General features: G+C 51.8%; 1 protein-coding gene across 11 annotated transcripts in view; it reads right to left on the bottom strand.

Annotated features, from left to right (window-relative positions):
* LOC123764490 (probable G-protein coupled receptor CG31760) overlaps positions 1–17,001 on the bottom strand; it is a 170,056-nt gene that overhangs the window by 33,363 nt on the left and 119,692 nt on the right. For all 11 annotated transcript variants that reach the window (XM_069314508.1, XM_045752363.2, XM_069314507.1 and 8 more), the window contains 4 exons: positions 11,084–11,184; positions 9,477–9,646; positions 9,007–9,203; positions 5,752–5,908 (listed from right to left, as the gene is read on the bottom strand). In XM_069314508.1, the coding sequence (XP_069170609.1) occupies positions 5,752–5,908; positions 9,007–9,203; positions 9,477–9,646; positions 11,084–11,184 (625 nt within the window). The remainder of the gene's footprint in view (positions 1–5,751; positions 5,909–9,006; positions 9,204–9,476; positions 9,647–11,083; positions 11,185–17,001) is intronic.

Genomic DNA, 17,001 nt, shown 5'->3' with positions numbered 1-17,001 from the left:
TCCAGCAGTGGGGAGGTGGGTATGTAGGGGCAGCCCTTCTCTTCCAGCAGTGGGAGGTGGGTATGTAGGGGCAGCCCTTCTCTTCCAGCAGTGGGGAGGTGGGTATGTAGGGGCAGCCCTTCTCTTCCAGCAGTGGGGAGGTGGGTATGTAGGGGCAGCCCTTCTCTTCCAGCAGTGGGGAGGTGGGTATGTCGGGGGGCAGCCCTTCTCTTCCAGCAGTGGGGAGGTGGGTATGTCGGGGGGCAGCCCTTCTCTTCCAGCAGTGGGGGAGGTGGGTATGTCGGGGCAGCCCTTCTCTTTCAACAGTGGGGGAGGTGGGTATGTAGGGGGCAGCCCTTCTCTTCCAGCAGTGGGGAGGTGGGTATCCAAGGGCAGCCCTCTTCATCCAACAGTGGGGAGGTGGGTATGTAGGGGGCAGCCTTTCTTTTCCAGCAGTGGGGGAGGTGGGTATGTAGGGGCAGCCATTGTCTTCCAGCAGAGGGAGGTGGGTATGTCGGGGCAGCCCTTCTCTTCCAACAGTGGGAGTTGGGTATGTAGGGGCAGCCCTTCTCTTCCAACAGTGGGAGGTGGGTATGTCGGGGCAGCCCTTCTCTTCCAACAGTGGGAGGTGGGTATGTAGGGGCAGCCCTTCTCTTCCAACAGTGGGAGGTGGGTATGTCGGGGCAGCCCTTCTCTTCCAACAGTGGGAGGTGGGTATGTAGGGGCAGCCCTTCTCTTCCAACATTGGGAGGTGGGTATGTCGGGGCAGCCCTTCTCTTCCAACAGTGGGAGGTGGGTATCCAAGGGCAGCCCTCAACGCTTAATATTCCAGTCTCCATCTTTCACACAACATAAAAAACTGGACTAAGAAGGATAAGGAAAATTCCCAACGCATTCAAACTTTGGTCCATTTTTTTTGAGACTTCTGGAGGCCCTTTACCGTAAGTTTATCAAAGACGGCCGCTGGGCTCATAATACCTTCTTCCCTCTTTTATTTCTCAACTGTGTATCCTTGCAACAGTCTTTTATGGTTAGATTTTTCAGAGTTCAAAAGCTATTTATAACAATGTTACCACCTTGAGGTTACCTTGAGGTGCTTCCGGGGCTTACCGTCCCCGCGGCCCGGTCGTCGACCAGGCCTCCTGGTTGCCGGACTGATCAACCAGGCTGTTGGACGCGGCTGCTCGCAGCCTGACGTATGAGTCACAGCCTGGTTGATCAGGTATCCTTTGGAGGTGCTTATCCAGTTCTCTCTTGAACACTGTGAGGGGTCGGCCAGTTATGCCCCACATAGCCTCCACCAACATATTTAATTTAAAATAGAGCTTTAGTATCAACAGCATGCAAAGGTTACTATGGTGTAGGTCTATAGCCTTCTTGACAACCATAAAAGTGTCATATACACTACCTGGCTTCCTGTCACCGTATCCACCAAGTTGGGAATTGGCCAATTTATTCAGAGGGCCTTTTTTTAGGCCATCAAAAGGTCCACAGATTCCGACCATTTTTTATGTCAGTTGGTACAAACAAAATCCCCATATCTACTGGTCACAAAATAGGTCTGAAACTGCAATCGTTCGTGATGCCTGGTGCTACCACCACAGCCTGCTTGAACACTTCTGTCCCGGGGTTCCTGCTACTGGAACAGTTCCTGCTGGAACGCCATTCACCTGCCTTCTGGAACAGTGCCTGCTGGAAGAGTGCCGCAGCGTTCCCGAGTGCCAGTCCCGGCACCCACACCACACCCCCCTATAGTGTCTGGGCCCCCTGACACCTGTGGGTAGGGATGGGTAGGGATGAGGGGATGCGTGAAGGGGAGACGGGGAAGGAAAGGTAGGAGAGGGGAAGGAAGGAGGGGGGAGGGGGGGAGGAATGGGGTGATAACTCACCATCACTATGGCAACCGTTATCACTCTTTGCCCTTTCTTAACCTTCCATTCCCCCCCCCCTCACTATTACCTATCTATATCTATCTATCTTATCTACATGCGTCTGGCGCTCAAATAACCAACACACACATTAGATACTACAAATGTCAGCGTTCATCGCTCAAGAGTCATAAAGCTTCGTGTACAGCCCATGACTGTTCCCAGTGGCTTTTCCTTCTGACGTGAGCGTTGCTTTCTGAGAGGATAACTACAAGAAGTTAACAAGTTGAGGTGAAAGACTTAAATAGCAGTTCTCTGACCCAATTAATGGTTCATAGAACCATCCCCACCAGAGAGAAGGGGGGGGGGTACATAATGTGGGGTGTTGTGGACTGCCTGTACCCCCTACACTGATCTCCTGGCCTGCCTGTACCCCTACACTGATCTCCTGGCCTGCCTGTACCCCTACACTGATCTCCTGGCCTGCCTGTACCCCTACACTGATCTCCTGGCCTGCCTGTACCCCTACACTGATCTCCTGGACTGTCTGTACCCCTACACTGATCTCCTGGACTGTCTGTACCTCCACACTGATCTCCTGGACTGTCTGTACCTCCACACTGATCTCCTGGCCTGCCTGTACCTCCACACTGATCTCCTGGCCTGCCTGTACCTCCACACTGATCTCCTGGACTGTCTGTACCTCCACACTGATCTCCTGGACTGTCTGTACCTCCACACTGATCTCCTGGACTGTCTGTACCCCCTACACTGATCTCCTGGACTGTCTGTACCCCTACACTGATCTCCTGGACTGTCTGTACCCCTACACTGATCTCCTGGACTGTCTGTACCTCTACACTGATCTCCTGGACTGTCTGTACCCCTACACTGATCTCCTGGACTGCCTGTACCCCTACACTGATCTCCTGGCCTGCCTGTACCTCCACACTGATCTCCTGGCCTGCCTGTACCTCCACACTGATCTCCTGGCCTGCCTGTACCTCCACACTGATCTCCTGGCCTGCCTGTACCTCCACACTGATCTCCTGGCCTGCCTGTACCTCCACACTGATCTCCTGGACTGTCTGTACCCCTACACTGATCTCCTGGACTGTCTGTACCCCTACACTGATCTCCTGGACTGTCTGTACCTCCACACTGATCTCTTGGCCTGCCTGTACCCCCATACTGATCTCCTGGCCTGCCTGTACCTCCACACTGATCTCCTGGCCTGTCTGTACCCCTACACTGATCTCCTGGCCTGCCTGTACCTCCATACTGATCTCCTGGCTTGCCTGTACCCCCCACACTGATCTCCTGGCCTGCCTGTACCTCCATACTGATCTCCTGGCCTGCCTGTACCGCCATACTGATCTCCTGGCCTGCCTGTACCTGTACACTGATCTCCTGGCCTGCCTGTACCTCCACACTGATCTCCTGGCCTGCCTGTACCCCACAGCAATCTCCTGGGTGACCCCATCTTCCCTCCAACAACCGGAGAAAGCAGAGATCCAGGCAAAGACCATTCCCAGCAGCAGCCAATTTCGGGTAGGCCTCCAAGCACTGTCTTGAGCACTAAGGAGATGACCTACTCAGGGTCACTAAGAAGACAAATTGCTCTCAAGGGCCACTTAGCCAGAACAAACAGAAGAGGACTTTTGCAGAGTTCACCATCTTCAGAAGACTCGCATTTTGGGGACATTGTCTCAAGTACTTGAAGAGCCGTGGAGGAGCGGCTGTATACAGCTGTGTTGGTAAACACAGGACTCCAGCTTGACCTGGCGTCTTTGTAAATGTTTAAAAAACATAAGAAGGGAATTAAACAGAGTTAGAGATCGAGAAAGAGAGAGAAAAAGAGTGTGTTAAATTGATGAACTATTTCTTTCTCTCTCTCTCTCCCTCTCCCTTCTCCCTCTTCTATCTCTTCTCATATATATATATATATATTTTCGAATATATAAAAATGAATATTTCATAATTACAAATTTTCAGTTTCAACAAAGTAATTACGAACTGCGGCCGGCGAGCGTCTGACAATTATTACACGTGCTCTTTAATTACCCAGTGAGCCAGTCGAGCAGAGAAGGCAGGTGATGATACCACACCAGGGGAGCTCTATGGCTGCTCCATCACACCAGGGGAGCTCTATGGCTGCTCCACCACACCAGGGGAGCTCTATGGCTGCTCCACCACACCAGAGGAGCTCTATGGCTGCTCCACCACACCAGGGGAGCTCTATGGCTGCTCCACCACACCAGGGGAGCTCTATGGCTGCTCCACCACACCAGGGGAGCTCTATGGCTGCTCCATCACACCAGGGGACCTCCATGGCTCCTCCACCACACCAGGGGACCTCCATGGCTCGCCCACCACACCAGAGGACCCTCATGGCTCCCCCATCACACCAGGGGACCTCCATGGCTCCTCCACCACACCAGGGGACCTCCATGGCTCGCCCACCACACCAGGGGACCCTCATGGCTCCCCCATCACACCAGGGGACCTCCATGGCTCCTCCGCCACACCAGGGGACCTCCATGGCTCCCCCACCACACCAGGGGCGCTCCATGGCTTCCCCATCACACCAGGGGACCTCCATGGCTCCTCCACCACTCCATGGCTCCTCTATCACACCAGGGGCGCTCCATGGCTCCCCCACCACACCAGGGGACCTTCATGGCTCGCCTATCACACCAGGGGACCACCATGGCTCCTCCATCACACCAGGGGACCTCCATGGCTCCTCCATCACACCAGGGGACCTCCATGGCTCCCCCACCACACCAGGGGATCTCCATGGCTGCTCCACCACACCAGGGGAGCTCCATGGCTCCCCCATCACACCAGGGGACCTCCACGACTCCCCCACCACACCAGGGGACCTCCATGGCTCCCTCATCACACCAGGGGACCGCCATGGCTCCCCCACCACACCAGGGGACCGCCATGGCTCCCCCACCACACCAGGGGACCTCCATGGCTCCCCCACCACACCAGGGGACCTCCATGGCTCCCCCCACCACACCAGGGGACCTCCATGGCTTCCCCACCACACCAGGGGACACTCATGGCTCCCCCACCACACCAGGGGACCCTCATGGCTCCCCCACCACACCAGGGGAGCTCCATGGCTCCCCCACCACACCAGGGAACCACCATGGCTCCCCCACCACACCAGGGGAGCTCCATGGCTCCTCCACCACCCCAGGGGACCACCATGGCTCCTCCACCACACCAGGGGACCCCCATGGCTCCCCCATCACACCAAGGACACGGACTCCTCTCCCCTCCCCAGCTCCACCCACTACTCTCTAAATCAATATTGCAGGCGAGGCAGCGAGTCTGACTACAGGTGGTCTCACTGCCTCCCACGTGTGCACTCTCCCTCTGTACTGTGCTGTAGTGTACTCGTGTGAGCGGTCATGTACTTTGGCAGATGCATAGGTACACCGCTTGTCTACTGGCTCCCCATTAGACAAGTCTCATATGGACCCAGCCCAGAATGGGAGGCACATAGACCCAGCCCAGAATGGTAGCCTCGTAGACCTCAGACCAGAATGGGAGGCATATAGACCCAGACCAGAATGGAAGTCACATAGACCCAGACCAGAATGGAAGCCTCATAGATCTAGCCCAGAATGGAAGCCTCATAGACCCAGCCCAGAATGGAAGCCTCATAGACCCAGCCCAGAATGGGAGCCACATAGACCCAGCCCAGAATGGGAGCCCACATAGACTCAGCCCAGAATGGGAGCCCACATAGACTCAGCCCAGAATGGGAGCCTCATAGACCCCAACCCAGAATGGCAGCCATATAGACCCAGCCTAGAATGTGAGCCTCATAGACCCAGCCCAGAATGGAAGTCAGTCTGCCCAGCAGAGCAGCAGCTGGAGCACTCACCTCTGACGAGTTCCTGTGACACTTATGAGTGCCGAGGAAGAAGACGAACTGGGTGTCACGCTGCGACGTCTGCTGCTGGCTGCTGCTGGTCTCAGGGTCGCACTGGTTGATGTCAAGCGAGGTCACATCGACGTCCAGACTCACCAAACCCACGTCACTGCCAGTTAAGGGGAGAAAGCGTGTCTTAAGTTGTCACATCCAAGGTCGAATTTATTTCTCGGGCCAGCGGGCTGTAGGTGTCTGGGGGGAAGGGAGCGCAATTTATGGAAATGAACTCTGACAGAGAATTCGTAACTGCTGCGTCGTTACCGTTCAATTGCTCTGGTTTCCATCACTGAAGAGAGGCAATAATATCTTCTTTTTTTTGAGATATATACAAGAGTTGTTACATTCTTGTACAGCCACTAGTACGCGTAGCGTTTCGGGCAAGTCCTTAATCCTATGGTCCCTGGAATACGATCCCCGCCGCGAAGAATCGTTTTTTCATCCAAGTACACATTTTACTGTTGCGTTAAACAGAGGCTACAGTTAAGGAATTGCGCCCAGTAAATCCTCCCCGGCCAGGATACGAACCCATGACAAAGCGCTCGCGGAACGCCAGGCGAGTGTCTTACCACTACACCACGGAGACTGTGCTGGTCTTACCCAGTAGGAAGTCCCACGAGTGTAACAGACAGACAGGAAGCCTTAGCGACTTGTTACCACCCGAATGAGAAAGATTCCTAGAACCCTGGATTCTGGGCTGTTGGTTTTCTCCTCGTCTTGAAAGACAAGAAATACATCTTCGATTCTCACCGCAACCGCCGAGAAGATACAGCTTCTTCCTCGCCACCTCGAGCAAAAGCCAAATTGAGCTATAAATTTGGAAAAAAGACAGATGGTTTGTTTCTGTATCCCCAGAAGTTGTCGGAGACAGAGTGAGGACCGTTAGACAGTGCATCACTGTGGCCCGGGGAGACGTCGCTGAATTGGATGATCTGGGGCCAGATTCACGAAGCACTTACGCGAGCACTTACGAACGTGTACATCTTTCCTCAATCTTTGGCGGCTTTTTTTTTTACAATTATTACACAGTTAGTGAGCTCCGAAGCATCAGGAGGCTGTTTGTAACAATAACAACAGTTGATTGGCAAGTTTTCATGCTTGTAAACCGTTTAATAAATGTAACCAAAGCCGTCAAACAGTTTACAAGCATGAAAACTTGCCAATCAACTGTCGTTATTGTTATAACCAGCCTCCTGATGCTTCGGAGCTCATTAACTGTTTAATAATTGTAAAAAAAAGCCGCCAAAGCCGCCAAATCATCTTATCAAGATAACCTCAAGATAGGGTCTGTTGGCGATTATTCGTATTTGTAGTACGTGGGTGAAGCATTTACAGCGTTGTGGTTTGGACGAAAGTCGTCAGTGAAGCACTTGTTCCGAAAGTGTTCGAACGTCAACAGTTATGAGTCGTGTGTAAACCGTTTTTTCATTCATAAACAGTGGGTTTGGCCTGTTTATGGAATGGATTTTGAGTCTTTGTTTATGAGGATGGACTGCGTCCTCGCATACAAAGATCCAAGCTCGTTAATCCAGCCGCCAAACCCCCTGTTTATAAATGAAAAACGGTTTACACACGACTCAACTAATGACGTCCGAACACTTCCGGAACAAGTACATCGCTCACGTCCTCTGTTCGAACCACAATTCTATAAATGCTTCATCCGCGTACTTCATATACAAATAATTACCAACGAAACCTAAACACCTAACCTAACCTCCATCTAAATGTGAACAATATGCAAATATATAATATTAATGTATATCTGGATTGGATAGACTAAGGACGGGTGGTAATTTGCAGACATAAACAGTACTGGTTGGGGGGTTTAACTGACAAACACACACTACTACCCGAAGACTATTACTCAAAAGACATAACCAACTCCTAAGATGCGCCCAGCGCCCCTGAGAATACTCGTCAGTGGGTATAACCAACTCGTACAATAGAAGCAATTCCTCAGAAAACGAGCCCAACTGTCTCTCGCAGGGTAGACCAAACAAAACACATCAAAGGGAGAGAGGGAGAGAGATTGCCTCAAGGAACATCACAAATCAATCAAGGGGGCCTCGTAGCCTGGTGGATAGCGCGCAGGACTCGTAATTCTGTGGCGCGGGTTCGATTCCCGCACGAGGCAGAAACAAATGGGCAAAGTTTCTTTCACCCTGAATGCCCCTGTTACCTAGCAGTAAATAGGTATACATTTTAATTGATTAAGACCTAAAAGTGCACTGTTAAAAGATTGATCGCTTGACCTGCAGAGTCGTGACTCTACTCCATGGGACCTGGTTAGGTCACCCTTGAGGTGACCTTGAGGAAGGCACCTTTAAGGAGATAGGAAGGGAAGGGGCGACAGAAAGGAAGAGAAAAAGATGATAGAGTAAGAAGGAAAGGGAGAGGAAGACAGAGTAGGCGGCTCACAACCGATTGGTCTAGGGTTCGTCTCTTCGAGTCATCAAGGAACGTTCTTTACACCTGATGACTCTGTTCACCTGGCGGTAAATAGGTACACAGGAGTTAGATAACTGTTACATCCTGGGAAGTTCCCGTAGGAAGCCTACGAGGAAACCTTGCTAAAAACCCCACACAGGATTCCAGGCTCTATGGACTACAGAGTCAGACTTACAGAGCTGGCGATAACCAAGAAATTTCAAGCATTCGAGTAGTACACAACGTGAATTGCTTCGAATGCAACATTCCATATATTGTAGTAGTAGAAGGCATCCATCAGTCTCAGGAGACTATGGGAGTGGCTCTCTGGTTGTCGGTCTGGAGTGGCCTCTCCAGGACGCAAAGTCAGGGTAGGTTGATATGGAGGAGAAGCTGTTACCCATGCAGCAGGTCCTCCTCTCTCCATATATTGTACGTCAGCACAATCACTACAGATACTATTTGTTATGGAGGATAGGTCGGCAGATTGTACTGTCCATTTACAAATACGAATCTCATAACATACAATCCTGATTTTCATAATGAGGTTTAAATTCACTTCATAACAATTACTTAACACCAAATTATATTCAATGAACAGCGAAGTTCATTCCTATAGTTGAACGTGTGTCCCACTGCCCCGGAGTAGACAGCTTGAAGTTTATACAGATAATTGTGATTGAGCTGGAAACTGAAGTCCCATGTTGGACTAGCTTGTGAGTCGCGACTCACCTGAGAGGCGCGACTCACAGGCTTGTAGGCGCAACAGGCGCCGCGACTAACCTGATGCCTGCTGGCCTGTCGCTGGAGGCCATGCTGGAAGACGTGATGGGTACGGTGTAGCTCAGTAGCCACCGCTTACTCCTGCAATGGAAGTAAGGATAGGTCCACCAGCCCAGCTTCCCGACGATGCTGTGGTTCTGGAACTTGCTGGTGTTCCCCGAGTCGTCGTACCAAGGCTGGTTCGTCACGGCCGACAGCTGCACACAAGAACAAACTTAGTATTCCTTTCCGATGTGGCATTCAACTGCCAACGACTGACAAGGTGGAGAGAAAGAGCATTTTCGGGGAGGGAAGGCCGAGGCGGCCCAGCTGTGAGAGGATGTCAGGTGCTTGTGAGTGGACGCACTCACCCACAAGCAATTTCAGGACCGGAAATAATGAGTATACGAGGCTACATAACACATATAATGCATATAAATACATCTACCTAGACTGGAACACAGGGGCAGAACCTTCGTAGTCGTACCCACCTTGGTTCCGGAGGCATTGACGGGAGGGTTGGGTTCAGTGGGCGGGTAATGTGAGGGTGGGCGGTGGGTGGAGACGACGAAGGGTTGGGTGTCGTTCCTCAGCACCACCCGGGCGGCGGTGATTACCTCGTCAGACGCCAGCAAGTTAAGCACCATTGCCTTCAGCAGCTCTGTCAGGGAGACAGGTGTTTAGGTAAGTCTTCCGGTGTGTTTGTGGGGTCTTGGGTGTGTTTGTGGGGTCTTGGGTGTTTTTGTGGGGCCTAGGGTGTGTTTGTGGGTCTTTAAGTGTTTTTGTGGGGCTTTAGGTGTGTTTGTGGGGTCTTCCGGTGTATTTGTGGAGTCTTCCGGTGTGTTTGTGGGGTCTTCCGGTGTGTTTGTGGGGTCTTCCGGTGTGTTTGTGGGGTCTTCCGGTGTGTTTGTGGGGTCTTCCGGTGTGTTTGTGGGATTTTCCGGTGTGTTTGTGGGTCTTCCGGGGTGTTTGTGGGGTCTTCCGGTGTGTTTGTGGGGTCTTCCGGTGTGTTTGTGGGGTCTTCCGGGGTGTTTGTGGAGTCTTCCGGTGTGTTTGTGGGATTTTCCGGTGTGTTTGTGGGTCTTCCGGGGTGTTTGTGGGGTCTTCCGGTGTGTTTGTGGAGTCTTCCGGTGTGTTTGTGGGATTTTCCGGTGTGTTTGTGGGTCTTCCGGGGTGTTTGTGGGGTCTTCCGGGGTGTTTGTGGAGTCTTCCGGTGTGTTTGTGGGATTTTCCGGTGTGTTTGTGGGTCTTCCGGGGTGTTTGTGGGTCTTCCGGTGTGTTTGTGGGTCCTCGGGTGTGTGTGTGAGTGAAGGCAGCAGGCGTTCACTCAAGTGAAGGCAGCAAAGGTGGACACCGCAAGGAGGAATGTCCTAAAGTAAGGAAATAATTGAGTGAAAAGTGAGAGTAAAGATAAAAGAAATGAACTAAATAAGACTTCATGAGAACACGAGAGATTAAAACACAGGAGAAAAGATAAAAAAAATGTTTATGTAGAGAGATATATTTAACTTTTTTTTATAAAGCATTCAACGTACGTGTGTGTGTGTGTGTGTGTGTGTGTGTGTGTGTGTGTGTGTGTGTGTGTGTGTGTGTGTGTGTGTGCGTGCGTGTGTGTGTGTGTGTGTGTGTGTGTGTGTGTGTGTACAATCGCCTTGATGAGCTTCCAGGATCAAGTATAAGCAACAAAGGCTAACTTTTGCTAGCATTGTGAGGTTTAATGCAATCATTCCTGCTTTGTTTACATTTAACATTAACCACTCTATATTGAGCACGGATCAATCATTGCCTCATGCACCGCCTACACGCTCACACCTCCAGCGGTGAACGGGCAAAGTTCTCTCTGACATCTGACTTCATATCCACACATAAAAAGGTGAATGTCTGTAACGATAATTATGTGTGACGCGTAAGAGTCCGCCTGTGAGCCCTGTGTGACGCATAATAGCCCGCCTTGAGCCCTGTGTGACGCGTAAAAGTCCGCCTTGAGCCCTGTGTGACGCATAATAGCCCACCGAGAGCCCTGTGTGACGCATAATAGCCCGCCTTGAGCCCTGTGTGACGCATAATAGCCCAGAAGAGGACCCAGACGCTACTTTACCTTCACTGCGGTCTTCCAGGTTCCTTAGCACCCGTACCAGGAGGTCGGCCTTCTGGCGAGCAGAGTCGTAGCGTTTCACCTCCAGCGACGCCAACACGAACCTGTGGGTGACAAGAGTGGTCAGTGGAGCACCTCTATGGGATACAAGAGTGATCAGTGGGGGACCTCTCCATACACCGGACGACTGTCTAAATGCACACACACACACACACACACACACACACACACACACACACACACACACACACACACACACACACACACACACACACACACACACACACACACAGGGACTCACATACACCCACACACCCACTCCTGAATATGCGTTCTCAGTACGGAACCTCCACCTGAAACAAGACAAGGGAAAAACTAGCAAAAAGCTCCAGAGATATGCATCGAGACTGGTTCCCGAGTTGAAGGGCTTTAGCTATGAGGAAAGACCGAGAGAATTTCCCTTTACCACAAGGGAGGAAAGGTAGGGAGGGCATGATAACATCATGATAACGAAGATTTTAAGGGAAATTGTCTAGGTAAACAAAGCAAGATTGTTCAAAGGTAAGAACAGGCAGAACAGGGGGACATAGATGAACACTAGACACACTAAAGGGGTCACAGAAATGCAGGCGACGAGTCACAATAACGTGGCTGAAGTATGTTGACCAGACCACACACTAGAAGGTGAAGGGACGACGACGACGTTTCGGTCCGTCCTGGAAAATTCTCAAGTCGATTGTCACAGAAATGTCAGAAAACAACTTTGTCAATAAGTGGAAGATGGTGGACGCAGATGTCGTTGCGTCTAACTCAATAACTAACCAGCTTTTGGGGACGCATATTGCGTCACATTTTGCGTCACATTTTGCGTCACATTACGGAAGCACATTTTGGAGAGCCATTGCATTATTCTAAGTTCAGAAGACGGGGCTATATGAGCCTAGCTGGAGACTGCAAGCACATTTAGCTGAGTATACCTAGGTGAGTATATCTAGGTGAGTATATCTAAGTGAGTATATTTAGGCGAATACACACGAGTATACACACGAGTATAGACAATTAGAAGTCCATGTTCAATTATTATGGAGATTTGGACACGCCCCGCCACAGCCTTCCCTCTCCCCCTCTCCTATCGTCTCTCTCTCTCTCTCTCTCTCTCTCTCTCTCTCTCTCTCTCTCTCTCTCTCTCTCTCTCTCTCTCTCTCTCTCTCTCTCTCTCTCTCTCTCTCTCTCTCTCTCTCTCTCTCTCTTTCTCTCTCTCAACACCCTATCACTATATCAGCACCACCACCAATCGTACCAACACCACCACACCAACACCACCACCACACCACCACCACACCAACACCACCACACCAACACCACCACCACACCAACACCACCACCACACCAACACCACCACTACCACCACACCAACACCAACACCACCACTACCACCACACCAACACCAACACCACCACTACCACCACACCAACACCAACACCACCACTACCACCACACCAACACCAACACCACCACTACCACCACTAGCACCACCACATCAACACCAGGACAATTCCAGCAGCACCAAAATCGTCATATCATTTTCATAATCCCTGTATCAGCTTCCCTTCCATTGTCATTGTAGTTCCCTCCGTGTCGTCATTCCTCTCCCCTCACTCCCCCTTCCTCTTCCCCTCTTCCCCTCTTCACTCCCTCCTCCTCCTCCTCGTCCGTACAACCAATGTAGAGGAGACTGAGTGAGGCGGGGAAGTGAGAGACATCCGCTCTCATCTGTGAGGGGGAGAAGCTGAATGAGAGAGGCTGAGGAAGAGGGGGCGAGGCCCCCCCCCCTCTCACAGGGTGATGGGGTTGGTGTGTGGAGGTTGTGGTATCCACCCAGTTCAACTTGCAGGATCGAGCCCCGCTTTTTGACCATCAGTAATTAAATGTTGTGCGTTTTCACTCTCGGTTTTTATTATTTTTAGTTTAAAACTGTATCGAATTGGCTTCGACAACTTGATCATCTAATCCGATTGACTCATAAAAGCCTCTTAGATTGTGGAGGTTTTTGCTCATATCTCTGTAACTCATCAGTATTGACCATTTCCACTTATGACTTCTACTGTTCCTTAATTCCAACTTTGCTTTTATAACTACTTTGTCAATCCCCTATAGTACCTTCTACGTCGTTATCATGTCCGCTCCATCATGCTTTCTTTTCTCCAATATAATGAAAGCCATTTCTCTTAGTAGCTCAGTCCTTTCAGCTCCGGAAAGAGCCTTGGTGCATAATTTTGGACATTTTCCAGTTTTTCTTTCTTTTCTTTAGGTTGAGGTTCTAGGCCGGGACAGCATTCTCAATAACAGGTCTCACAAAGGGTGTATACAGCGCTTGTAAGAGAACTTTTTCCAAGTTCCTGAAAAACTGGACGCTTGGCCAGTAGCACATATGCTACTCTGGTAATTTAATTTTCATTTTGCCCCGAGGGGCGAATTTATTGGGCAGCGCCTCTCATCCTGTGAGTGGACACACCGCCATAGTGACAGTATTGGGCAGCGCCACTCATCCTGTGAGTGGACACACCGCCATAGTGACAGTATTGGGCAGCGTCACTCATCCTGTGAGTGGACACACCGCCATAGTGACAGTATTGGGCAGCGCCACTCATCCTGTGAGTGGACACACCGCCATAGTGACAGTATTGGGCAGCGCCACTCATCCTGTGAGTGGACACACCGCCATAGTGACAGTATTGGGCAGCGCCACTCATCCTGTGAGTGGACACACCGCCATAGTGACAGTATTGGGCAGCGCCACTCATCCTGTGAGTGGACACACCGCCATAGTGACAGTATTGGGCAGCGCCACTCATCCTGTGAGTGGACACACCGCCATAGTGACAGTATTGGGCAGCGCCATCCATCCTGTGAGTGGACACACCGCCATAGTGACAGTATTGGGCAGCGTCACGCATCCTGTGAGTGGACACACCGCCATAGTGACAGTATTGGGCAGCGCCACTCATCCTGTGAGTGGACACACCGCCATAGTGACAGTATTGGGCAGCACCACTCATCCTGTGAGTGGACACACCGCCATAGTGACAGTATTGCGCAGCGCCACTCATCCTGTGAGTGGACACACCGCCATAGTGACAGTATTGGGCAGCGCCACCCATCCTGTGAGTGGACACACCGCCATAGTGACAGTATTGGGCAGCGCCACTCATCCTGTGAGTGGACACACCGCCATAGTGACAGTATTGGGCAGCGCCACTCATCCTGTGAGTGGACACACCACCATAATGACAGTATTGGGCAGCGCCACTCATCCTGTGAGTGGACACACCGCCATAGTGACAGTATTGGGCAGCGCCATTCATCCTGTGAGTGGACACACCGCCATAGTGACAGTATTGGGCAGCGTCACGCATCCTGTGAGTGGACACACCGCCATAGTGACAGTATTGGGCAGCGCCACTCATCCTGTGAGTGGACACACCGCCATAGTGACAGTATTGGGCAGCGCCACTCATCCTGTGAGTGGACACACCGCCATAGTAACAGTATTGGGCAGCGCCACTCATCCTGTGAGTGGACACACCGCCATAGTGACAGTATTGGGCAGCGCCACCCATCCTGTGAGTGGACACACCGCCATAGTGACAGTATTGGGCAGCGTCACTCATCCTGTGAGTGGACACACCGCCATAGTGACAGTATTGGGCAGCGTCACTCATCCTGTGAGTGGACACACCGCCATAGTGACAGTATTGGGCAGCGCCACTCATCCAGTGAGTGGACACACCGCCATAGTGACAGTATTGAGCAGCGTCACTCATCCTGTGAGTGGACACACCGCCATAGTGACAGTATTGGGCAGCGTCACTCATCCTGTGAGTGGACACTCCGCCATAGTGACAGTATTGGGCAGCGCCACCCATCCTGTGAGTGAACACACCACCATAGTGACAGTATTGGGCAGCGCCACTCATCCAGTGATTGAACACACCGCCATAGTGACAGTATTGGGCAGCGCCACTCATCTTGTGAGCGGACACACCGCCATAGTGACAGTATTGGGCAGCGCCACTCATCCTGTGAGTGGACACACCGCCATAGTGACAGTATTGGGCAGCGCCACTCATCCTGTGAGTGGACACACCGCCATAGTGACAGTATTGGGCAGCGCCACTCATCCTGTGAGTGGATACACCGCCATAGTGACAGTATTGGGCAGCGCCACTCATCCTGTGAGTGGACACACCGCCATAGTGACAGTATTGGGCAGCGCCACCCATCCTGTGAGTGGACACACCGCCATAGTGACAGTATTGGGCAGCGTCACTCATCCTGTGAGTGGACACACCGCCATAGTGACAGTATTGGGCAGCGTCACTCATCCTGTGAGTGGACACACCGCCATAGTGACAGTATTGGGCAGCGCCACTCATCCTGTGAGTGAACACACCGCCATAGTGACAGTATTGGGCAGCGCCACTCATCCTGTGAGTGAACACACCGCCATAGTGACAGTATTGGGCAGCGTCACTCATCCTGTGAGTGGACACACCGCCATAGTGACAGTATTGGGCAGCGCCACTCATCCTGTGAGTGAACACACCGCCATAGTGACAGTATTGGGCAGCGCCACTCATCTTGAGTGGACACACCGCCATAGTGACAGTATTGGGCAGCGCCACTCATCCTGTGAGTGGACACACCGCCATAGTGACAGTATTGGGCAGCGTCACTCATCCTGTGAGTGGACACACTGCCATAGTGACAGTATTGGGCAGCGCCACCCATCCTGTGAGTAGACACACCGCCATAGTGACAGTATTGGGCAGCGCCACTCATCCTGTGAGTGGACACACCGCCATAGTGACAGTATTGGGCAGCGCCACTCATCCTGTGAGTGGACACACCGCCATAGTGACAGTATTGGGCAGCGCCACTCATCCTGTGAGTGGACACACCGCCATAGTGACAGTATTGGGCAGCGCCACTCATCCTGTGAGTGGACACACCGCCATAGTGACAGTATTGGCCAGCGCCACTCATCCTGTGAGTGGACACACCGCCATAGTGACAGTATTGGGCAGCGCCACTCATCCTGTGAGTGGACACACCGCCATAGTGACAGTATTGGGCAGCGCCACTCATCCTGTGAGTGGACACACCGCCATAGTGACAGTATTGGGCAGCGCCACTCATCCTGTGAGTGGACACACCGCCATAGTGACAGTATTGGGCAGCGCCACTCATCCTGTGAGTGGACACACCGCCATAGTGACAGTATTGGGCAGCGCCACTCATCCTGTGAGTGGACACACCGCCATAGTGACAGTATTGGACAGCGTCACTCATCCTGTGAGTGGACACACCGCCATAGTGACAGTATTGGGCAGCGCCACTCATCCTGTGAGTGGACACACCGCCATAGTGACAGTATTGGACAGCGCCACTCATCCTGTGAGTGGACACACCGCCATAGTGACAGTATTGGACAGCGCCACTCATCCTGTGAGTGAACACACCGCCATAGCAGCATGTACAACACTCCCCAATAGGAAGAAAACCCGCTGGGTTGTTCATCCTGTTTCTCTAGTGTTAGATCTCTAGTTTATCCACTCGTAACTGCTAACTAACAATAACAGGAAGCAGCAGAAGTACCGGATATCCAGTAAATAGTTGGATTAATATCCCGGTTACAAACCGCGGGTAATGTTATTAACCAGGCAGGATACAACAGGCGCGTTTCATCATCCTTAACTTGATGCACAATCATCCCAGCTCCCGCTCCCCCCCCACACACAGGTCATCACGTGATGGTGTTTAGAACACGTCCTGAACACCATCACCTCACGTGAGGGGTCAGGCTACTTCACCTACGTTTTTGTGGGTGAAGTAAACATCTACGTTACTCTGGTTAATGG

Source organism: Procambarus clarkii, chromosome 79 (genome assembly GCF_040958095.1).
Source record: "Procambarus clarkii isolate CNS0578487 chromosome 79, FALCON_Pclarkii_2.0, whole genome shotgun sequence".
Taxonomy (NCBI): Eukaryota; Metazoa; Arthropoda; class Malacostraca; order Decapoda; family Cambaridae; genus Procambarus; species Procambarus clarkii.
Note: the sequence above shows the minus strand (reverse complement) of the source record. Positions and strands in the feature narration are given on the sequence as shown.